Source organism: Hemicordylus capensis, chromosome 2, assembly GCF_027244095.1.
Source record: "Hemicordylus capensis ecotype Gifberg chromosome 2, rHemCap1.1.pri, whole genome shotgun sequence".
NCBI lineage: Eukaryota > Metazoa > Chordata > Lepidosauria > Squamata > Cordylidae > Hemicordylus > Hemicordylus capensis.
The window spans coordinates 224,059,904-224,084,804 of record NC_069658.1 but is presented as its reverse complement, the minus strand read 5'-3'; the positions used below and the strand labels follow the sequence as shown (position 1 = coordinate 224,084,804).

At 47.2% G+C, this 24,901-nt stretch overlaps 1 protein-coding gene across 6 annotated transcripts in view; it reads left to right on the top strand.

Moving 5' to 3' along the window:
• FCHO1 (FCH and mu domain containing endocytic adaptor 1) overlaps positions 1–24,901 on the top strand; it is a 93,596-nt gene that overhangs the window by 8,412 nt on the left and 60,283 nt on the right. For 3 of the 6 annotated variants that reach the window (XM_053298197.1, XM_053298199.1, XM_053298198.1), the window contains exons 2-3: positions 11,856–12,044; positions 19,805–19,876. In XM_053298197.1, the coding sequence (XP_053154172.1) occupies positions 19,850–19,876 (27 nt within the window). In that variant the 5' untranslated portion in view covers positions 11,856–12,044; positions 19,805–19,849. The remainder of the gene's footprint in view (positions 1–11,855; positions 12,045–19,804; positions 19,877–24,901) is intronic. The other 3 variants (XM_053298196.1, XM_053298200.1, XM_053298201.1) reach the window with 2 other exon arrangements.

Here is a 24,901-nt window from a genome sequence, read left to right as displayed (position 1 = left end):
AAATCCAACCAGGGTAGAACCTGCTTAGCTAATGGGACAAGCCATCCTTGCTACCACAAGACCAGCTCTCACCTAAATGTGAACTGAGGTGGACCCTCCTTAGCAAAGGTGAAACTTGATGCTCGCTACCACAGGACCAGCTCTTCTCATCTTGTTAGCTGCCTTGGATCTGGTTTGATTAGATTAGGTGGGATATAGATCCCTGTGGTAGATAGATAGATACATAAAATTAAAACCAATTCTGACTATGAGCCTGATATCCTGGATTCTGGAGCTGATGTCTTGTAGGGACTATGAGCCTGATAGCCTGGATTCTGGAGCTGATGTCTTGTAGGAGGTCTCGTGTTCAGTTCCTGGCATCTGTTAACTGCCCAGGCGCTTTTCCAGCTTACCCTCTCAACAGTGGCAAAATGCTTCAGTTCAGCCCAATCACATTCAAAACGTAAATAGCAAAGCTACCAGCAGGGGGAGCAGTCTTGCGAAAACAAACCACTGGAAAATACAGCAACCTTTTTACGTCGGACATACAACGTTATAGCAATAAACCGCAGCGATTAAATTTGAATCAAGGCAACTGGAATGCAAACGGCACCCTGCTGAAAGCATAGGGACTGTGGTGTCACAACACGGAGTGTGGAAACACACTTCACAGATAAGTCGTGATCCCGTCGCAGGGTCTAATCTGGAAAGTGCCCTAGAGACTTTGGTAGTGCGTGGTATACAAATTTATCAAATAAAATAAATAATTAAATAAATGAGGGCAGATGCTGCAAAAGGCCCTTTCCCTCTCCCTCAGATGCTGGAGCGCTGCTCCTAGTCAGAGACGACAATCCTTAGTTAGACCAAGGGTCTGACTCAACATCAGCTTCGTGTGTGTGTGTGTGTGTGTGTGTGTGTGTGTGTGTGTGTGTGTGTGTTGGGGTGGGGTCTGCAGCTGTTCTCTTCTCCTTTTAGCTGCAGGGGCCACAGCTTGGTGGCAGAGCACCTCCCTTGCGTGCAGAAGGGCCCATCCCCGGCAGCGACAGCTAATAAGATCTCAGGTCGTAGGACGGAGAAAGTTCTTTCTCTGTCAGAGAGCTGCTGCCAGTCAGAGTGGAGAGCACTTTGCTAAGTGAGCCAAGTCCAGGCTCTGCTTAAGGCAGCCTCAAGAGAGGGGTTTCCCCCTCCCCCCGTTAGTATGGGTCCCAGGGGCCCCCTTATGGGAAGGCAGCTAATTTTCCTTGCAGAAGTGATTTTCCTAACCTCCACTATGCTATCTCTGTGTTAGGCCTGAGTGTTAAAGGTTTGCAGAGAGGAAATGCAGGCAGGGCCAGTCAGTCCACTAGGTGCACCTAGGCAGTCATCCAGGGCACTAATTCTGGGGTGGGTGGGTGTGCAGGATGGGCGCTGCTACCCTTTGGCTTCAATTCCTGGCATCTAACTTAAGAACAGCCCTGCTGGATCAGGCCCAAGGCCCATCTAATCCAGCATCTTGTTCCACACAGTGGCCCACCAGATGCCGCTGGAAGCTACAGGGAGGAGTTGAGGGCATGCCCTTTGAGGCTGGAGGTAGCCCACAGCCCTCCGACTAATAGACGTTGATGGACCTCTCCTCCATGAAGTTAGCCAAACCCCTCTTCAAGCCATCTGCCCTGCTGCCCTGCCGTGAATAAATGCCCTCTGCAGGGTGGGTGGGGTGGGATAGGGGAAGGGGGGTGCGCGGTGAGGAGGCAAACTGGGCTGACCCCCTCAAATGGCCACTGCACATCGGCCAGGTGAATGGTGAGGGCAGACTGCTTACCTGGCGGGGGTGGACCTCCTGTGGAGCTGGGCAGTGTCGTGGGGTGGCAGGGGCAGATAGACACATTTTAAAAGGTAGAATTTCCTTCTTCACTGCCCCCCCCCCCAACCAGCACCAGCTGCCAAGTATGACTTGGGCACCCCCTATTCAGCTAAAATCTTGTATGTTACAAAATGTAATTTTAACTGAAGCAGGGGAGGGCATAGGAACATAGGCAGCTGCCGTATACTGAGTCAGACCATTGGTCCATCTAGCTCAGTATTGTCTTCACAGACTGGCAGCGGCTTCTCCAAGATTGCAGGCAGGAATCTCTCTCAGCCCTATCTTGGAGAAGCCAGGGAGGGAACTTGGAACCTTCTGCTCTTCCCAGAGCGGCTTCATCCCCTGAGGGGAATATCTTGCAGTGCTCACACATCAAGTCTCCCATTCATATGCAACCAGGGCAGACCCTGCTTAGCTAAGTCATGCTTGCTACCACAAGACCAGCTCTCCAGGGCGCCAAAGTCAAATTTCGCCTAGGGCGCCAAAAACCCTAGGACTGGCCCTGACTGTTGTCAGTCCAGCTCCATTCCCTGGAGACAGAGCCTCCAGAATGGGAGCGTTTTTAGAAGCACGTAGAGTCCTCCCTCTTTGGTGCGTGAGCCTGTGGAGAAACTGGTTTAAGGAGCCCCCTTCACCATGTACTGTATTTCCCCAAGTAGAAGTTGACTCTGAATTTAAGATTCCCCAAAGAGCAGATGCTAAACAGAAGTTATACCTCTATTTACCTAAAGTGGACTCTGGATTTAAGACCTGATATCGAACAGCAAAGAACTTGGGGGTGGGGGAGAAATACTAGTCTTGGGTTCTGGCAAATTCAGTGCTTCATCTTTCTCACGTTGCTGTTTTTGAATTGGTGGTTCTGTGTGGCCGGGTGAACCTGTGGCTCCCTTTTGGCAGAGATGGGCTGGAATGTTGCTGAGCTGAAACTGGTGTTCCTCGATGCCTCTGCTCTGCGTCAAAGTCCCATTGAAGGAACTGTCACCACTAAGCGTTCCCAAGGAGTGCCGTTTACAGCTGAGATGTTGCTCTTTCATCCTCTGCACGCAACCCGTTTGATTCCTTTTGATGCTGGGTGACGGGGAACGCTTTGGTTAGGCATGGCAGGTTGGCGTCTTCTGATGTGCTGAGTTGGAAGCGGAGCTGACGTTGCACTTGCAAACTGAGTGCGGCAGTGGGGTCACAAATCATCTGTAGCTGTGTGTGTGTTTTATTTTATTTTTATTTTTATTTTATTTATTTTCTTTTATTGTTCCCTGCTGAACCTGAGCTGATATCTCATTGACACAGGAACATAGGAAACTGCCATATACTGAGTCAGACCATTGGTCTCTCTAGCTCAGTATTGTCTTCACAGACTGGCAGCGGCTTCTCCAAGCTTGCAGGCAGGAATCTCTCTCAGCCCTATCTTGGAGAAGCCAGGGAGGGAACTGGGAACCTTCTGCTCTTCCCAGAGCGGCTCCATCCCCTGAGGGGAATATCTTGCAGTGCTCACACATCAAGTCTCCCATTCACATGCAACCCGGGCAGACCCTGCTTAGCTATGGGGACAAGTCCTGCTTGCTCTCACAAGACCAGCTCTCCTCTCATCACTGGAGGGATGCTTTGAAGACCCCCAACCTTTGCCCCTTGGTCTTCCCTCCTTTGGAACCATCTCTGACCTTCTGGCCTTTCTCTCCCCGCCCCTCCCTGGTCCCTTGGATGTTCAGGGTCTTTGATCTGTAAGATGCAGCTGTGAGGCCCTTGACCTCTGCCAGGGGGAATTGGGAGGTGGTGCTTCTGTGGAGCCTTGGGAGGCAAGATGGCAACACTGGGGGCTTTTTAGTGTAGGGAAAAGGTGACTAAGGGGAGATATGATAAAGATCTATAAAACTATGAACCAGGGGCCACCCTATGAAGCTGAAGGTCAGGAAGTCTGGGACCAACAAGGCAAAGTACTTTTTCACACAGCTCATAATTAATCTATGGAATTCCTTGCCATGGGATGTGGTGATGGCCACCAGCTTGGATGGCTTTAAAGGGGGCTTAGACAAATTCATGGGGGACAGTTCTATCACTGGCTACTAGTCTGGTGGCTATAGGCCGCCTCCAGACAAATTCAGGGAGGACAGGTCTATCAGTGATTACCAGCCTGTTTGCCATAGGCCACTTCCAACCTCGGAGGCAAGGCAGTGCCTCTCAATACCAGTTGCAGGGGAGTAATAGCAGGAGAAAGAGCACGCCCTCACCTCTTGCCTGTGGGCTTCTCACAGGCATCTGGTGGGCCACTGAAACAGGATGTTGGACTAGAGAGAGCTTGGGCCTTATCCAGCAGGGCTGCTCTTATGTGCTTATGCATGGTGTGGAAAGAGTGCATAGAGAGAAATTTTTCTCCCTCTCTCACAACACTAGAACCAAGGGTCATCCCATGAAACTGCCTGCCAGGAAATTTAGAACTGACAAAAGGAAGTACTGTATTTATCTGAACAGAAGACAACTTCTGTATTTATCTGAACTGAATTTAAGACAACACCCTTAAAAATAGAGGCTACATGCAGGTTATACCTGTATTTATCAGAAAGGAGAACTCTGAATTTAAGGTGACACCGCCCCGCCCCAATTAATTTGGAGGGGGGGGAACCCTTGCTTTGGATTCAGGTGAACGTGTTACTTTTTTCACATAAAGCATAATTAATCTATGGAATTCTCTGCCGTGGGATGTGGTAATGGCCACCAGTTTAGATGGCTTTAAGTGAGGCTTCCACAAATTCATGGAGGTCAGGTCTATCAATGGCTACTGGTCTTGATGACCAGTAGCCCTCTAGGTTCAGGGGGATGATGCATTTCAATCCCAGTTGCAGGGGAGCAACAGCAGGGGAGAGGGCATGGCCTCACCTCTTGCCTGAGGGCTTCTCAGAGGCATCTGATGGGCCACTGTGGGAAACAGGATGCTGGACTAGATGGGCCTTCTTATATTATGGAGAGGGGCTCATAGAGGTCTCTGCCCCATCCACTCCCCTGGAGAGAGTTTTGCCAATTGGTTGCAGCCAATTTGGAGTCTTTCCTTGCCAGCACCAAATTTACCCTCCAAATAGGCATTCTGATGTGTATAGGGATGATGCTGAGATGGGTTGCAGCTACAGGTTTACTTCTAAAACTGCCTCTGCTTGTGTGTGTGTGTGTGTGTGTGTGTGTGTTCACATTTTGCAGTTGACCTTTCATGCATCTAATCAGTCTTGCTTGTCTGTGTGAAGCTTCAGCTGACATCTTGGAGCATCTCAGCATTAAAAATGTCGAAGCCACAATTTGGTAATAGGATCAACCCCCAAGACACGAAGTTGTGAGCAAGCTTTTGAGTTCTCCAGAGCCCTTCATAGCTGGGAAGCAAAGCGAAAGGTGAATGAATCAGGAGAGAGAAATTGGCTATGATGTGCAGTGTGAAATCACACACAACTTTCCCCCACTCTGCTTTAGGAACATAGGAAGCTGCTGTCTACTGAGTCAGACCTTGGTCCATCTAGCTCAGTATTGTCTACACTGACTGGCAGCAGCTCTCCAAAGTTGCTGGCAGGAATATTTCCCAGCTTGTACCTGGATATGCTGCAAGGGAGAGAACCTGTGACAAAACAGATGTTCTTCCACAGAGCTATTGCACCATTCTCTATCTTGCATCACTCACATGTAATCACCCATCCAAATGTTGTAGTTCAAAAACATTTGAACCTTTGAGCCAAGGTTGCTTACTCCTGCCCTAAGAGGAGGATCTTACCGCAGGCAGCACTCAAATGTAGTGAGCAGTGTTCCCTTCAAGAGAGATTCCCAGATGTTGTTGACGACAACTCCCAGAATCCCCAAGAAAAATCCACTGAAACTGGGGATTCTGGGAGTTGTAGTCAATAACATCTGGGAATCCCTCTTAGAGGGAACCGTGGTAGTGAGTGACCCCTGCTAACTGAGCAGAGAGACACCTTTTTAAAGTGGTGATTCTCTTTATGTAGCAGTGGGGGAGCAGCTGGCCCTATCCACCCCAGACCTATCCAACGACTCAGAGACTTGCATTTTGGGCAGTATACAAGAAAATGCTGAAAGGCATCATCTCCTACAGTGCGGGAAATGGCAGTGGTAAACCCCTCCTGTATTTTACCAAAGAAAAACCAAAGGGCTCTGTGCTCGCCAGGAGTTGACATTGACTTGACGGCACACTTTACAAATAAATAAATAAAACAGAGTCCCCAGCACAGCATCCCTCAAGTGGCTGTTGATGGTGTCTATCTTATGTTTCTTTTTTAGATTGTGAGCCTTTTGGGGACAGGGAGCAATTTTATTTATTTATTGATATAGGTGTAAACCGCTTTGGGAACTTTTGTTGAAAAGTGGTATGTATCTCTCAACCTAACCTACCTCACAGGGTTGTTGTGAGTATAAAAATAACCATGTACACTGCTCTGAGCTCCCCTGAGGAAGAATGGGATATAAATGTACTGAAATAAAATAAATATAAATATTTGTCATATTCGTATTACCCATCCAAATGCAAATGAGGACAGGCCTTGCCTCGCAAGGGGAATAATTCATGCTTGCAACTGCAAGACCAGGGCCGTTCCCAGATGGCAGTTTTACTTTGCTTCACCACAGGAATGGTGTGTGTGTGTTTGCACATTCGGGGGCTTACCTTGAAGTCCCTGTGAAATATCAAGGTTCACTCCATACATGATTTGGGTTTCCCCCTGCACTTTGGAGTTTAGGTCAAATTATGCCTGTGCTAAAATGTTCCACTTTTTATGGTGGCTTTTGGGATACTTTGAAGTACCCTGACTTTTCTTCTGAGATGTATGGAAATACAGAGTTCTGGGGGACTTGAAAGCTTTAATTCAGAATTCAGAACTGCCCAGAAATGCAGGTTTGGGGTGCTATACGAAATAAATAAAATGAAATGAAATAGGCTTGGCATTTTTGAGCTTTCCCTGAGAGGAAATGCTCATTTGTTTCCCCAAGAATTCCCTCTCAGTTTATAATGTTGCCGCGTATGTACAGATGGTGCGCTGTATAGAATTGTAGTTTCCAGCACCCATTGTGATGGGCTGGAAATTCAGCTGCCCCCTTTCCCGTGTCAAAACAAACCTTTATTTATTTTTCAACCAAGGATCCAGAGTGGTACACGTGGTTATGTTTATCCCTACAACAACCCTGTGATGTAGGCTAGGCTGAGCAAGAAATGACTGGCCCAGAGCCACTCAGTGAGTTTCATGGTTGGTGGGGATTTGAACTCGGGTCTCTCCAGGCCTGGTCCAACACTCGATCCACAACACCATGCTGGCTCTCCAAGCATGTCGTCCTCTCCTGGAAGAAGGGAGGGTTTTAGGTCTGATGGGGAAGCGCCAACCTTGTGAAGCATTTTGAAGCTATAGTTGAGAAAAGAGACCACCTGCTTGCCAAACAGAATGCTGCTTAGTCAGGTGTGGGCTGCACATGTAGTTCACCAGCTGCCAATGCGAGTTTCATCGAGAGTGAGGTGTAAACATTAAAGAACTTGGTAGTTCTGCAAAACCAGCTGTGGCTGGAGTTCCAGAGTGAGCGGAGTTTCGGTGAGAGCAAAGGGTACGACATGGAAAAAATGCACATGCGCACCTAGAGAACACCTGGTTTTTTCCAAGTGCCTGGGCTGCAGAATCCTACAGAATCTCTTTTTGCACTCCAAGCTGGAAGTGACCTTTTGGGAAGAAATGACATCCCATTTGCAGCGCAGCCAAACTGTACTGGCTGCAGCTGGATAGAACTGCCTCCTGCAAACCTCCACCATTGTGAGGTTTGGCAACCTCATTTAGTTTAGAGTGCTCTTGGGCACCATAGGTCGAGAGGTTGCATGATCCTCCCAGCCGCCTTGGAAGGTGTGATGTTGCACTGGCGAGGCAAATCCCCTGGTATTTTCCAAGGTGCAAGACATGATAGCATCAGATATATTTTGATGAGAAAGGACACATCCGGCTTTTGGAGTGCATTTTGGCATGAGTGGGTATTGTTTTTGATTTCTGTTTTTAATTGATGTTGCTTTCTTTTGTAAAAACCCTTAAGCCAGGCAGAGGCGTATCTAGGGAAAATAGCGCCTAGGGCAAGCACTGAAATTGCACCCCCTGTCCAAACATCTGACACCCATCTTTCAGATAACTTTACCATAATATCAGCTCAAAAATACAAGTTGAGCTCCTTAGTCTTTTACTATTTCAAAAACTATTTAGCAGTGGACGTAGCCAGACAAAAAAATGCTGGAAAATTACAAATTTCAGTGTGCTGGGGCTCATGAAATACCCAAATACTATGTGGAGGTATACTTGGAAAACTAAACAGAAGTGCCTGTCTAATTCTCTCCTATGCATTGTAGCATCACTATTATATAAGTTTAAAAAATAAATGGAGGATTTGACTTTTCCCAGATACTCTGAAAATAATTAAAGGATATGCAGAGTAAACTGTGTCACTGCTTGGGATATATTCTAGTATTTCAGAAAGACAGTTAAAATGAGAGAAAGAGAGCAAGAAACTCCCAGTGGCCTTAATAGTAAGGATTTCACACTGATTCAAAGACAAACTCACCATTAATAGTCATATTATTAAGACATCACATTTAACTCACTTATCACAAGAAGCAAAGTGAGAGCAAATGAATCCAATTCTAGCTCATAAGCTTCAGCTCAGTATTCACAAGCCCTGATTCTCTGTACATAGTGCCAATCTGAATATGTGTACAGTGACTTATATTATATATATATATTTTTAAAAAATTACCTGTAGCCCCTTTGGAGGGCTTCCTAAAGACCGTGGGGGGGGGTCTTCAAAGGTAACCCCTCCCCCCTGCTGGCCTCTAGGGCCTCACAGAGGGCATTTGAGCATGCATGGTGGTTATTTTGTTTTCGGCAGCCATTAAAAAAATTTTTTTTAATGGCGCCCCCTTCAAGTGGTGCCCGGGGCACGTGCCCTGCCTTCCCCACCCTAGATACACCCCTTAAGCCAGGTGATCAATACAATAGCATTCGGAAAGAGCTCAGATGACCAACCACTTCTGCACAGAGCCCTGGTGACTTCATCTGTTTCAGATCTAAACCTGGAATCATTTCACTGCTTGTCTTGTAATCCAGCTTATTTTTTTTCCTCTCATTGATCTAGCCCGTGAGTCAGGCTCACAAATTTTGGCCATTGGTACCATCTTGGAGGTTGATTGCTCATAATGATTTTTGTCAGTGTCTGCCCCCACTAAAGCTGGAGAATAGGCTATAGCCTTGTTGTACTTACAGCTTTCTGGGTGTTATCACCCCTTCTTTATCCTTAACCTCCAACAATTGTGGTGAAATTGCTGTCATATTTGCACAGAGGAAAGGGGAAGTGGTCCCTCTAATTTTTTTCATCTCCATGCGGAATGAGTTTTGTTCTGGGTGGCAGTATTAAGGCAGTGTGTGCGCACGTGCATTCAGAGTGGGGCCTTTCCGGTTCACCCTGAGTGGAATCTAAAATGAACTGAGCGGACATACAAAACCTTGTGAGTGTGTGCACGCCTTAGAGAGGGAACAATGGAAAGGGGTAGGGTCAAGGTTAGGGTAACAATGAACAAATCATTGTCTTCTCTCCATGGAGTAATATTTGGAGGACATTTCTGCCACTTCTCATTTCCATTCCTCTGACAATGATACAATTTTATAGTAGTTTCTGTGTTTTTAGAAGCTTTTAAGACACCATTGCAAATTTTGCCCCTGCAGTCCCGTTAGTCAGGTGAATAAAAACATGCTGAAAGCTGAAAGTATTGCAATTCTGTCACCCATTTTCCATCACTGGGGTATAAACCTTGTCAAAAATCCAGGGAGCATTTGTCCCCCCAGAGGGTACCCATCACCCCATCCAGCTCATGTACTAACATGTGCTCATGTTTTAAATGTTTTGTAAATCACCTTGGGGTTATTTTAATGGAAGGCGGTATAAAAATTTAAAGATAAAGAGAGAAAGATAAATAATTAAGTTGCCGTCTCTTCTTTCCTTTCCTTTCCCCTTTTAAAATTCCTGCCCACACCGGAATTTTATTATTCTTTTATTATTCTTGCTATATGTCTCTGTATTGCCACTTTTGGGATTCTTTCTTACATGTTTATGTGGTTTGCTGGGTTTATAAATTAAAACTTTTTTAAAAATGCTCCGAGTGATTAGAAACAAACAAAAACAAATCCAAAGGAACCCCCTTTTTCTTTTCTTTTTTAAGGACCCAATAAATTGTGTGGAGTTTGAGTGAGGAAATGTTGGCAGCCAGACGCCTGGGTTCTCTAGAAGACTGACTCTGTGTGTGTGTGTGTGTGTGTGTGTGTGTGTGTGTGTGTGTGTGTGGTGAGGGGGTGGTTATCAGAGCTACCTGACTTGCCCCTTTGGTGGTGTTTAACATTCCCGCACATGACCCCAATAAAACGTCTCTTTCTACAGCCTTGAAATTGCTCTGTACACCGTAAATGGAAAAGAATGCAAGGAATCCCAGAAGCTGCCATGCTCTGTCTATAAAAACAGTCTGGAGGGAAGAAACTGTGTGCTTATCGGGGAGGGGGTAGTGATGGTCCATTGCCTTGGCTGTGAAGGGGTCAAAGACCGGACCCTTTGGCATCAGCGGAAGGCACCTTTGGATAGCTGCCAAGGACCCAGCTGCTGGTAACTTCTGCCCCTAGCCCCTGCAGAGGATTGGGCCCAGTCAGCAATCCCCAGCTGGGTAATGCCTCCTTTCCCTTAACGATGGTAACCAATGTGGGTTTCTTTTATCCTTGGTGGGCTGTTCAGAATTGGCACAGAACTCTTCCTCAGGGTGCATATTACTTGTTTTGGTTAATGTAGCAATAGCAATAGCACTTACATTTATATACCGCTCTATAGCTGGAAGCTCTCTAAGCGGTTTACAATGATTTAGCATATTGCCCCCCAACATTCTGGGTACTCATTTTACCGACCTCGGAAGGATGGAAGGCTGAGTCAACCTTGAGCCCCTGGTCAGGATCGAACTTGTAACCTTCTGGTTACAGGGCGGCAGTTTTACCACTGCGCCACCAGGGGCTCATGTACACCCTGAAGAATTGTTCTGTGTCCCTGGAAAGCTTGCTGCTCGCAACTCTGGGCCATTCTAACTGGTCCTCATAAAGTATTATTGTGAAGGTTGGATTTTTGCCTAGTAACTAGAGCACCTTGGCCTATGTGAGGGGAGGAGAGCTGGTCTTGCGGTAGCCAGCGTGAATGGTCAGGGTCTGCCCTGGTTTGCATTGGGATGGGTGACTACATGTCAGTGGTGTCTGCTGAAAGATCTTCCCCTTAGGGGATGGGGCTGTAGCTCAGCAGAAGAGCAGCTGCTTTGCATGCCGAAGGACCCGGGTTCAGTCCCCAGCTAGGGCTGGGAAAGGTTTCTGAAAGCTTGGAGAGCTGCTGCCAGTCAGTGTAGACAGGACTGAGCTGGATGGATCAAGAGTCTCACTCCCCTGCTAACTGAGCAAAGAGGCACCTTTTCAAAGTGGTGATGCTCTTTATTTAGCAGCGGGGAGCAACTGGCCCTATCCATCCCCAGCACAACATCCCTCCAGTAGCTGTTGCTGGTGTCAAAAAAAGAAAAATGTTATGCTTAGTTTTTTAGATTGTGAGCTTTTAGTTTTTGGGGGACAGAGAGCCCGCATCTATCTATCTATCTATCTATCTATCTATCTATCTATCTATCTATCTATCTATCTATCTATCTATACTGCTTTGGGAACTCTTGTTGAAAAGCGTTCTATAAATATCCATTGTATTTGTATTCAAGGCAGCTTCCTGTGTGAGCCAAATGATCCAGCTTTCTGCATGGCCTCCACGTAGCCCAGGGGTTCTCCTCCTTGGGTCCCCAGATGCCATTGGGCTCTATTTCCCATCATCTTTCAACTGATGTGTCTGGGCATGATGGGAGTTAGAGCCCGACAACATCTGCAGACCCAGGGCCGGGAACCTTGGCTTGTGTTCTTGCGGATGTGGTGTGTGGTTCAGTCTCTGTTTTGTTTTTTGCTTTGGCCAATAACAGGAGAGCAGTGAGCTGAGCCCGTTGCAGGAGCCAAGTTCCGATCACCTGCCTTTGGCTCCCCGCCCTTTTGCGTGTGCCGCTGGCTGACTTGTCTCCTCTGCACCCTCCCCAGGGGGATTTCCTCGCCTCGTCCTCCTCGCAGGAGCTGAGAGCATGAGCCAGCAAGAACGGCAGGCCTCCTTCCGCTGGGTAAGTGGCACAAGCAGCCCCCTGGGAGATTCCTCCGCCTCCAAGCGGGTGGGGTGATGGGAGAGGAGTGGCAGTTAGTGGTTAGAGCAGGGCCCCGTGAGCCAGGACGCCTGGGTTCTCTTTTGCTGCTCGCTGGCTGTGTGTGTGCGTGCGGTCAGATTCTGCCAGCCTAGCTCAAGGTTCTTTTGTTTCCATTTTTATCTCTGGTGTGTGGCACATCTCAAAACCTTGTTGGCGGGGGTGGGGGGGTGGGGGTGGCATAGTGATGCCAACGGCTTCCCCCTCCCCCTCCACACTAACCTCAGCCTGCCGACGAGATGCAAAAGAGCAGACAGACAGTTCTGTTCCCTTGAACACTTTTCGTTTCCTGTTTTTGGTCTGCTTGTGCATCAGGAAGGGTGCAGAGGCTGAAGCTGGCTGTGTGCTAGAGTGTGTGCAAAAGATGTCTCAGGTTGGCACTGTTTGGCCGTGCGGTGGCTCCGACTGAGGAGGGAAACCACAGGAATGGAGGAAGCTGCCTTCTCCCGAGTCAGACCCTTGGTTTATCTAGCTCAGCATTGTCTACACTGACAGGCAGCAGCTTCTCCAAGGCTGCAGGCAGGAATCTCTCCCAGCCCTGTCTGGAGACTACACCCTTCAGTGTGTGCCGGTGGGGTGGGGTCAGTGTTCCATCTAACAGGGATTCCCAGATGTTGCTCACGACAACTCCCAGCATCCCTAGCTTCAATGGCCTTTGGCTGGGGATTATGGGAGTTGTAGTCAACATCATCTGGGAGTCCCTGTTAGAGGGAACACTGGTGGGGGCGTGGGCAGTTAGGAGCCAGGACACCTGGGTTCCTTGCAGCAGGGTGCTGGGATGCAACCATGGGAGCCCTCAGGGGTTCCAATCTAAGTGTTAAGAACATATGTGTGTATGTGGGCTACAGCCACACCACCCTGTCTGATCTCGGAAGTTAAGCAGGGTCGGGCCTGGTTAGTACTTGGATGGGAGACTGCCTGGGAATACTGGGTGCTGTAGGCTTTTTAGGAGAGGAGAGCTGGTCTTGTGGTAGCAAGCATGACTTGTCCCCATAGCTAAGCAGGATCTGCTCTGGTTGCATATGAATGGGAGACTAGAGGTGTGAGCACTGCAAGATATTCCCCTCAGGGGATGAAGCCACTCTGGGAAGATCAGAAGGTTTCAAGTTCCCTCCCTGGCAGCATCTCCAAGACAGGGCTGAGAGAGATTCCTGTCTGCAAGCTTGGAGAAGCCGCTGCCAGTCTGTGAAGTCGATACTGAGCTAGATAGACCAATGGTCTGACTCAGTATATGGCAGTTTCCTATGTTCCTATATGGGACTGGTGGTGGTGACCTGGTTCTCACAGTCATTTGTATCTAGGCTTAATGTGGGTTAAGAGTATAAGAAAAGCCCAGCTAGATTAGGTCACGACAAATTTGGTCCAGCAAATTTCAGATTTATCTTGGGCCATAAACCACCACTAATGTTAACCTAGATTCTTCATCAACTTAGGTTAGAATGATTGTGTGGCCTAGATAAATAAGAGTATTTCTAATTCTCACTGCCTTCCTAAGATGAAGCCTGTATAACTTTATATTATGAACCGCAGAGGGACTTTTTGTATAGGGCGGTATATAAATGCATGCACTAACTAACTGACCTGACCTGACCTGTCCTGAACGCGAATCCTTCTCCTGGGTCCTTCTCTCTGCCTCCACCTTCCTTCCCCTCCCCCTGGAAAGTTTTAGATTGCAGTTTCATTGGGGCAGTGGCCCACTGTCTTGTTGTTGTTCTGTCCTGCTGAGGACATTGTATAAATGGTCATTCATAATATGGACAGATGTTACACTGCTTGCAGTCAAAGGTTGCTGCAATTTCAGGAAAAGGACAGAACACCCCCCAAACAGACAGAGGCTATCCCTTCAGGTTTAAAACAAATAACTCAAATCCTCTGAAGACATTATAATTCACAATAAGAATGGGTGGAGATATTCCCTCAGGCCCCAAACACACACTACCTAGAGAATTCTGAATGCCTCTCACATGTGTGCCTGTTTTGTGTTCTCCCCACATTTAAGAACATAAGAACAGCCCTGCTAGATCAGGCCCAAGGCCCATCTAGTCTAGCATCCTGTTTCACACAGTGGCCCACCAGATGCCACTGGAAGCCTACAGGCAGGAGTTGAGGGCATGCCCTCCCTCCTGCTGTTACTCCCCTGCAACTGGTACTCAGAGGCATCGTGCCTCTGAGGCTGGAGGTGGCCTTCCAACTAGTAGCCCTTGATAGACCTCTCCTCCATGAAGTTATCCAAGCCCCTCTGAAAGCCATCCAGGTTGTTGGCTGTCACCACATCTTGTGGCAGAGAATTCCACAAGCTGATTATGCATTGTGTGAACAAGTACTTCCATTTGTTGGTCCTAGATTTCCCAGCAATCAATTTCATGGAGTGACCCCTGGTTCTAGTGTTATGTGAGAGGGAGAAGAATTTCTCTCTCTCCACTTTCTCTACTCCATGCATGATTTTATAGACCTCTATCATGTCTCCCCACAGTCGCCTTTTTTCTAAATAGGTATGTGGTGCAATTCCCCCTTCTCCTGTTGCAGACTGTCTACCAGAATGAAGTGGTAGAGCCCTGAGTGTGTAGTGTGTACTGTACCACCTCTCACTAAATTCATCTGTGTGCATGTATGGGGAGGTAGATCACTCTACCTGCAAAGAATGAAACATTCCTTGCAGGTAGAAAGCTAAGAGCGCAGGGTTGGGGTGGGAGATTTCCCCCTCAGCTGCTACTGTTCTGCTTGCAAGGGATTGTATTTTTCTACATGAGGGAATATTCACAAAAATGCCCCCAACCTGCAGTCCGTAGTGTTGCATTCCTCTCTAACAGCTCATGTGGAGGCTAGACCTGAGACTTGTCCTCTGTGTGAATTTTCAAGAGAGCAGAAGTGACCAAGAAAGAGCAGCCGTCAAGAGACTGGAGAGGCTGTATGGTGCAGTGGTTAGAGTGCAAGAATTAGGAGTGAGGAAATTGGGGTTCAGACATGCAGCTCATAGTGTGACTTTGGGCCAATTGCAAATGTTTGGCCTTTCCTACCCTGCAGAGCTGTTGTCATGAGGAAACGGGGAGGAAAGAGCCTTGGAATCGCCCCTTGCTTCCAGGACTTCATTTATTTATACATTTCTATCCCGCTCTTCCTTCAAGGAGCACAGAGCTGTGTCCATGGTTATGTTTATCCTCACAACAACCCTGTGAGGCTGAGAGAGAAGTGCTGGTCCAGAGTCACTTAGTGAGTTCATGGTTGAACAGGAATTTGAACTCGGGTTGTCCTTGTCCAGCACTCTAGCTACTTCACCAAGCTGGCTTTGGAGCTGATTCAAAGGCTACAGCATGGAGGAAAGTGTGAGTGAAGGAGGGAGGGTGAGTAGGGGAGCAGAGATCCCTTTGGGGTAGTGTTGTTTTTTCAGAAATGAGAGTGCAGAGAGAGAAATTGAGTTAGCAGAGAATGGGGCAGAGCTGGTCTTGTGATAGCAAGCATGACGTGTCCCCTTAGCTAAGTAGGGTCTGCCCTGGCTACATATGAATGGGAGACTAGAAGCGTGAGCACTGTAAGACATTCCCCTCAGGGGATGGAGCCGCTCTGGGAAGAGCATCAGAAGGTTCCAGGTTCCTTCCCTGGCAGCATCTCCAAGATAGGGCTGAGAGAGATTCCTGCCTGCAACCTTGGAGAAGCCGCTGCCAGTCTGTGAAGACCATACTGAGCTAGACAGACCAATGGTCTGACTCAGTATATGCCAGTTTCCTATGTTCCTATGTTCATAACTAAAGTGCTCTTCCTCTGATCAGCATAGAGGCCTGGTCCTCTTGGGTTTCCTAAAAATGTGAACGTGGCCCTTCCAAAACATGGAGAGGTGGAAGAGACTCCAGGGGCTTTCAGAGACTGAAGCAGCAGAGGGGGTGGGGGTGGAGGAGGGCTGTTCTTGTGATAGTGAGCGTAAATTGTCCCCTTTGCTAAGCAGGGTCCATCCTGGTTTGTATGTGGATGGGTGAGGACCTGTGAGCATTGTCAGTTGTAAGATATTCCACTTAGAGGGTGGGGGCCACAGCTCAGTGGCAGAGCATCTGCTTTACATGGCAGAGGTCCCAGGTTCACTCCCTGGCAGCATCTCCAGGTACGGATGGGAGAGACGCCTGCCTGAAACCCTGGAGAGCTGCTGCCAGTCAGAGCAGACAAGAATGAGTGAGCTGGACGAAGGGTCTGACTTGGTATAAGGCAGCTATCTGTGTCCCAGAACTGCAGCCTGTGGTGGTAAGGTTGTGAGGCTTGCCTCTTTCCCCTTGAAGGAAGGGAAATGCCGCGGGTAGGAACAGAGCGGAGAGGCTGACGCCTGCGTCTCCCACACTCCTTCCTCTGCCCAGGGTGGCACCTTTGGCTGGCCAGTGGGTCATTTATTATTGAGTGCCTTCTCCGGTTCCCAGCCTCAGCAGCCTCTCTCTTGGCCTCCTGTCAACGTTGTCTGTGTCAGGCAGGAAACGTGCCAGTTTTCTGTCTCCAAAAGACCTGGGCTGGACTGGAGCCCCCTCAACCTGCTGCATGCTTGCCCACTTTACTGGCAGGATCCTTCTCCTAGTGTTTAATTGTAAGCCACTTTGAAGAATATAACAGCCCTGCTGGATCAGACCCAAAGCCTATCTGGTCCAACATCCTGTTTCCCACAGTGGCCTACCAGATGTCTCTTGAGGAGCCGACAGGCAAGAGGTGAAGGCATGCCCTCTCTCCTGTTGTTGCTCCCCTACAGCTGGTATTTAGAGGCATCTTGCCTCTGAGGCCTGAGTGGCCTATAGCCACCAGACTAGTAGCCATTGATAGACTTGCTCTCCATGAATTTGTCTAAGCCCCTTCTAAAGCCATCCAAGTTAGTGGCCGTCACCACATCCCATGGCAGAGAATTCCATAGATTAATTATGTGCTGTGTGAAAAAGTGCTTCCTTTTCTTGGTCTTAAATTTCCTGGCCTTCAGTTTCATGGGGTGACTGCTGGTTCTAGTGTTGTGAGAGAGGGAGAAAAATTTCTCTCTGTCCACACTCTCTACTCCGTGCGTAATTTTGTACACCTCTATCATGTCTCCCCTTTGTCGCCTCTTCTCCAAACTAAAACACCCCAGGTGCTGTAGCCTTGTCCCATAAGAAAGGTGCTCCAGGCCTCTGATGGTCTTGGTTGCGCTCTTATGCCCCCTTTCCAGTTCTAAAATATCCTGGTGATATGGTGACCAGAACTGCACACAATACTCCAAATGTGGCCGCACCATAGATTTGTATAAGGACATTATAATATTAGTGTTATTTTAAATCTCCTTCCTAATGATCCCTAGCATGGAATTTCCCTCTTTCACAACTGCACTGAGTCGACCCTTTCAACGAGCTGTCCACCACAACCTCAAGATCTCTCTCCTGGTCAGTCACTGACAGCTTGACCCAATCAGTGTATATGTGAAGTTGCCCCCCCACCCCCATGCATCACTCTATACTTGCTTACACTGAACTGCATTTGCCATTTTGTCACCCACTCACCCAGTTTGGAGAGATCCTTTTGGAGCTCCTCACAAACTGTTTTGGATTTCACTACCCTAATAGTTTAGTATCATCAGCAAATTTAGCTGCTTCACTGCTTATCCCAGTTTCTAGATCATTTATGAACAAGTTAAAGAGCACTGGTCCCAGTACAGATTCCTGGGGCACCCCACTTCTTACTTCCCTCCATTGTGAAAACTGTCCATTTATCCCTGCCCTCTGTTTCCTGTCCTTCAACCAGTTACCAATTTATAATGGAACCTGTCCCCTTATCCCATAACTACTAAGTTTTCTCAAGAGCCTTTGGTGAGGAACTTTGTCAAAAGCTTTTTGGAAGACCAAGTATCACCTTTATCCACATGCCTGTTGACACTCTCCGAGAACTCCAGAAGGTTAGTGAGGCAAGACTTGCCCTTGCAGAAGCCATGCTGGTTCTCCTTCAGCAAGGCCTGTTCTTCTCTATGTTTAACAGTGTTGTCCTTAAGTATGCTTTCCATCAATTCACCTGGCTCAGAAGTGAAGCTAACCGGCTTGTAGTTTCCCGGATTCCCCTTGGATCCTTTTTGAAAATTTGGTTTTCAAAACTCCAGAAGAAAATCAGAGGACTTTCCAGTCCTCTGGTACAGAGCCAGAGAAACAGGGTGAGAAAGCAGCCTAAATATATAGTTTACATACATTTAAAATTTTGCAGCTTGGTTCACGTCCACAAAACACACCTGTTGCTCCCTTGCAGTGGTTTCTCTCTTATGATCAGTGCCATGTCTGTGTTTTGCACTGTGCAAAATGAATCCTCCTTCTGCAACGTAAACAGAAGAATTTGCCTACTTCCCCTAAAATCTGGTTTGTGTGTATTTTTAAAAATATGTTCATATAAAGTCATTTTGAGGCAGCTCACTGGTCTGACAGTGCAAGCGTAATGCCATGAAAATTCTGCCTCGTGAGGTCTTCAGGGCAGCTTTTGGACTGGAATAAAGTTCCAAGGTCCTTGAACAGGGGTTCCTAAACTGTGGTACGCCAGATATTGCTGAACTACAATTCCCATCATCCACAGCTACAATTTATTGTGGCTGGGGATGATGGGAATTGTAGTTTGCACATCTGGAGTACCACAGGCTGGGAACCCTTGTCCTAGTGCGTGATTTAAGGACACACAATACAGCCATCTTGCTGAAGCTACTAAGCAAGGTGTGGTCAGTACCTGGATGGGAGACCCATGCATGTCACCTTTGGGGATGGGGACATAGCTCAGTGGTGGAGCATCTGCTCATCTGCAGACGTAGCTCATCTGCTTTGCATGCAGAAGATCTCAGGTTCAGTCCCTGGCAGCATCTCTGGGTAGGGTTAAGAAAGACCCCTGCCTGAAATCCTGGTGAGCTGCTGCCATTGAATGCAGAGAATACTGGGCTAGATGGACATGGACCAATTGCCTTATTTGGTATAAGGCAGCTTCCTATGTTCCTAAAACAACTTTGTAATAAAATTCATGTACATTTTAAAAAATGTAGTAATTGATGGGACAATCACCCAAATTCTCAGCAACATTGAAAAGAGGAATGGGGGTCATTCTTACCGCTTGCTCAAAGCATGAGAAAACAGAGTCATTTCTTTTTTTTTCTTGGCACTTGAAAGTTCGGTGAGTCAGTGCCTGACTGCTGGATCCAGATACAGCTGGGTTTTCAGTGGGCGTCCTCAAAACTTGTTTTATCCCTGTGAGGACTAGAACCTTGGATTGTTTTTTAAAATGAAAATCTCAGTCTGCTGAATCCTTCAACGTACAGTGTTGAATTCCATAGCATTTTCCGTTTAGCAGAGGAGGGGGCACAGTCCAGAGTCTCTCCATCTTGGTTCAGGAGTCATCTACGATCCAGGGTTCATTTGTGATTCTGCCTCCTCCTCAGCTGAACCTCAGTCCTCTTGAAGCTGACATGCAAAGCCACATGGGGGTCGGTTGTGATGACTGCCCGCATCTCCTAGACTGGGATGGGTTGGATGTTGTGGCCTCCTAGCTTGGCTCTCTCAGTTTCCACCTGCCTTTCCACTGCTCAAATCCCCTCTTTGTGTGTGTGTGTGTGTGTGTGTGTGTGTGTGTGTGTGAGAGAGAGAGAGAGAGAGAGAGAGAGAGAGAGAGAACGAACACACAAACATGGGCACGGACCTTCCAATTTCATTCTACATTCTTGTGTGTCCTAGGTTTCCAAGCACTGAACTGTGAGCGTCCCATCCTGTGACGTCAAGATGTCTTATTTTGGTGACCACTTCTGGGTAAGAAACTCCAGTGAGGCTGGGGTGTGTTGTAGGGGGATTTGCTTTTTCTTCTCATCCTAACCTTGACCTCTTCTGATCCCTTTTCCCCAGAATGTTTTTTTGCCTGCAACGTATATGTATTCCCCTCTTCATAGAATCCACCTTTGCAGATTATTTATATGTATGTATGCATGCATGCAATGTGGGTATTTAAAAAGTGATGAAAAGATAGGATTTTCTTCTTGGCCTTTGTTTATCATCTATACTTCATTCACAAATTTTTTAGCATGGATCATAAGCACTTCCCTCCCGCTGAGTAGATCGAGGCAATATGGGTTACCCAGAAAATAACAGAGAGAGGAAATTAGCAATTAACTCCTCAGTGGTCATTTACAAACGGATGAATCTAATAACTGCCATAAAGATTTTTTTTCCAGAGGGAAACTGAGGCATTCTTATGGCCACGGATTATTGCCCAGGTTAGAGAAGGTGAGAAGTAAGCTAGGTGCAGCTTTTTATTGGCTGCACAAATAGCCAGATAAGGCCTTAAGGGTGGGGATTAGCCAGTGTGGTGGAGCGGTTAAAGTATTGGACCAGGACTGGGGAGACCCGAATTCAAATCCTCATTCAGCCATGAAGCTCACTGGGTGACTCTGGGCCAGTCACTTCTCTCTCAGCCTAATCTACCTCACAGGGTTGTTGTGAGGATAAGCCTAAAAGCATGTATGCTGTGCTGGACTCCTTGGAGAAAGAGCAGGATATAAATGCAAAAACAAACATAAGCATGGTACACTTTAGCATTTCTGAACCTTCATTCTCTAGAAACAGAAAGACTAGTCCTCATGATGCTCATTCAGATCCTGGCTCTGTGTGTGTGTGTGTGTGTGTGTGTGTGTGTGTGTGTGTGTGTGTTCGGTCTAGATGTAAACTGCCCTGAGCCACTTTGGAAGGGCGGTATATAAATCAAATAAATAAATCGATGCTGAGAAATCGGGGGGTGGAAGCTGGAGCAGTCCTCAGCCTCCCCTCTTCCATCAACTTCAAGTTCTTGGTTGCTCTTCCCTGCTACCTCCATTTCCCTTCTAATGTTTCTCAACTCCCATGCTTCCTTCCCGGTAATGGTTTTAGAACTGGCATGGAAGCAAGCTCTCATATTGGCTCTGTTGCTGCTCTGCTCCAATTCCTGAGCACTCGTCTCCCTGTTTCTAGAGAATGAAGGTTCACAAATCCAAAAGTGTACAATGCCTCCATGAAGGCTTTACTTGGCTGTTCATGAAGCAAGAGACAGATCAAGAACCATGCCTACTGACATGTTTCACGCATGTGTGTGCATGTGTGCAAACGCACACATGTTTCGATAATGACTGAGCGGAATCTTCTATAATGAAGAAGATTTGCACATTAAGGTCATCTGAGGAGGTCTGTCTCCAGTTACCACCGGTTCGTTTGGTGGCGACTCAGAGGCGGGCCTTCTCTGTAGCTGCTCCTGGGCTGTGGAATGCACTCCCGGCAGAAATCCGCAATCTTAACTCTTTGTTGACCTTCAGGAGAGCCCTTAAAACCTATCTGTTTGGCCTGGCCTTCCGGGTTTTTAAATTAGTTTTAATCATTTTAATACTGTAACCTGGTTTCCAGGGTTTTAATTGTTCTGATTGTTTAATTATTTTTTATGATGTTTTAATTGTTAATTGATGTTTATCTTTATATTTCTGTTTTAATTGTTATTGGTTTTAACGGTTTCTGTTTTAATTGTAAACCGCCCCTGAGCCATTTTGGAAGGACGGTATAAAAATTGGATAGATAATAATAAATAAATAATAATCATGAGCGGCATTGTTTTCAAAGGGGGGATGGGCGTGGGCGGGGCAAAGATTTCATGAATGCCCTCCTCCGTCCACTTTCCCCACTGCTTTCTCACCTGTTTGGGGCCATGGCTCAGTGGTAGGGCATCTGCTTTGTAAGCAGGTTCCAGGTTCATTCCCTGGCAGCATCTTCAGGTAGGCCTGGGAGAGATCTTCTCTGACTGAATCCCCGGAGAGCTGCTGCCAGTCTGTGTAGATATTACTGAGCTAGTTAGACTAATACTCTGACTCAGTAAATGGCAGTTTACTAAATTTGCAGACCTGGCAATGGCAGTGCTCCCTGCTGCAGAATACCAGTTTTCTACTTCTTGTGTACCAGGAGGAGGGCAGGAAGTCTCACCCTCCCTCTAAGTTGGCTTTCTGATTTCAGCATTTAGCCAAATCTGATTCATTTGGTTTCATGATCACACCATTTTGCCAGTTGAATTTGACAGTGTGCAGCAGTGTGACAGAGTCAATTCGGAGTGAGAGTAAGAAGCATCACCCTCTGATCTAACTTTGGTCCCAGGTCATGGTCTTGAGGGCACATGATGCAGCCACCTGGCTGAAGTGAAGCAGAAATTGGTCTGGTCAGTGGCAGAGTGGGAGGGGGCCTGGGAACACCCTCTGCTTCCCTGCAATATGCATTACCTTGCGCTCCATGACTGAAGAAAGGCAAAGCAGGAAGTAAATGTCATAAATATATGCAGATAGAGTTTTTCTTGCCCTCAGTCTGAATTGGCTCCGAGATGTTCTCACATAGCCAAATCGGGTAAAACAAATGGTGCTGTGCAATACTGGTTGTCAGTGCTAATAAACTGGGCACATACTTTATTTATTTTTCAAATTAATAGACTGTCCCAAACTTCCATCTCTTGGACGGTTAACAACATAAATATTTCCATCCATATTACAGGCTGCCCCCAAATAATCACAGAAAGGGGAGTCCTCATAGCAGCCTGAAAACAGGGCAGTGAAGAGGTGTGTGTGTTTCAGCTTGGTCCTGAAAGCAATCGGGCCCTATGAACTTTTGTAAGTTTGTTGACTTAGGCATGTTTTTTGTGTTACCTGTTATCTGGGAAGTAGGTGTGAAAATCATGTCCTGGAAGAATTTACACCAAATTAACTAACAAAACAGACTTTTTTTAAAAAAAAATGTTTTTACTTTGAAAGATGTGAGCATAGATTTCTTTCAAAGTAAAAACAATTTTTTAAAAAAGGATCTGTTTTGTCAGTTAATTTGGTGTAAATTCTTCCAAGACATGATTTTCACATCTACTTGTCATCATGAGTAATTTCTGCTCTGGGAGTTTCCACAATAAAGTTTCTTGTTCTCCATTCTGGGAACTGAGAACTTTCTTGGAATGAGCTTTTATCTGGTCCAGATCTAGAGAGGAAGTGATTTGGTGGGTATGCTGAGAGAGGTGCTGTGGGGCAAGATTCAGCTCCCCAGGAATCTTCACACTTGCCTGCTCTCTCTGGGTCTCTCTAATAGCACTGCCCTGTTTCTAGAATCCTAGAATTGGAAAGGTCTTGGGGACCATCTAATCCAACCCCCTACTCAATGAAAGAAAGCCAGAGCCTCCTTAAGAGATGGCTATGCACCCTCTGCTTGAAGACCTCCAGGGAGAACCTGCCATCCCTTAGACAGTTGGTTGAGAACTGCTTTTGCATACCTGCCAACATGTCCCTATTTGTCCCTTGAATGGGAAAATAGGGACATGTTGGCAGGTGTGCTTTTGCCATTAAGAAGTTTCTCCTAATGGTCAACTAAAACCTTCCCTTCTGCATTAAGCCCACAAGATCTAATCCTGTCCTCTGAGGCAGCACAGAACAAGTCTGCTTCTGTATAGCAACCCTTCAGAGATTTGAAGAGCGCTATCCTGTTCCCCACACGTTCTCTTCTCCAGGTTAAATGTTTTCATTCAATTATTTTTACATTCCTACCTCGCTCTTCGTCCAAGGAGCCCAGAGGGATGTACATGGTTATATTTATCCTCACGATAATCCTGTGAGGCAGGTTAGGCTGAGAAAGAACCGACTGGCCCAGAGGCACCCAGTGAGTTTCATGGCTGAATCCTAGTCCAGCATTCTAACCACTATACCACTAGGAGCCCCTGGTGGCGCAGTGGTAAAACTGCTGCCCTGTAACCAGAAGGTTACAAGTTCGATCCTGACCAGGGGCTCAAGGTTGACTCAGCCTTCCATCCTTCCGAGGTTGGTAAAATGAGTACCCAGAATGTTGGGGGCAATATGCTACATCATTGTAAACCGCTTAGAGAGCTCTGGCTATAGAGCGGTATATAAATGTAAGTGCTATTGCTATTGCTATTGCTATTGCTATTGCTATACCACGTGTCGCGGGCTGCTCAATCTTCCCGTGGAGGGCTTGTTCTCCAGACTTCTGACCCACTCCACTGCCTTGCCTTCCTCTGAACTTGTTCCAGTTAGTCTACTTAGCATGTTCTTTTTTAAAGTGGGGGACCATGTCCCAGCCTCTGTTTCTGCTGATGGACCTTCCCTTCTGCTTGGAAGTTGCCTGAGTCTTGTGATGCAGTGTTGCTAGGAGACGCTTGGGGTACACCTGGGGCCTGCTGGTGGAGTAGCAGCCAGAGGCCCACACCCGGGTGTGTGCCTGATGATCTTGGGATCGTCATCAGAAATGGGGGGAGAATGTGCACTCAGGCAGGCATGACTGGCACCCCCACCTTGATTTAAAATCCTGTTCTATAATGTACAGAACATAATTTTAACTGAAGGGGGGGTGGGCACCATAGTCATACTAGGTGGAGCGGGGTGGGGAGGGGAAAGGAAAGCAGATTATATCTCTAAAAACCTGTAAGGCTACTTCCGCCTGCCTTCCCATGCCTCTGCTCAGTGCTGGACGGAGTCCATGCGCACTGTACTTGCCGCCTCCGCTGCACATGTGCGGTGGCCATTTGAGGAGTCAAACTGGCAAAGTCAGTCCTGTAGCTGCCTCTGTTTTTAGCCTACATTCCAGTAGGCTTATGTGATCACCCAGCATTCAGTGCTCGTGTCCATGCGTGCACACACACACACACACACACACACACACACACACACACACACACCCCGACTTCGCAATGCCTGGACCAATATGAACCATATTGGGTGCAGTTGTAGGGACACCTCAGCGGTATATATTGTGATGATGTCATCCATCCCAATTCAAGATGTTGGA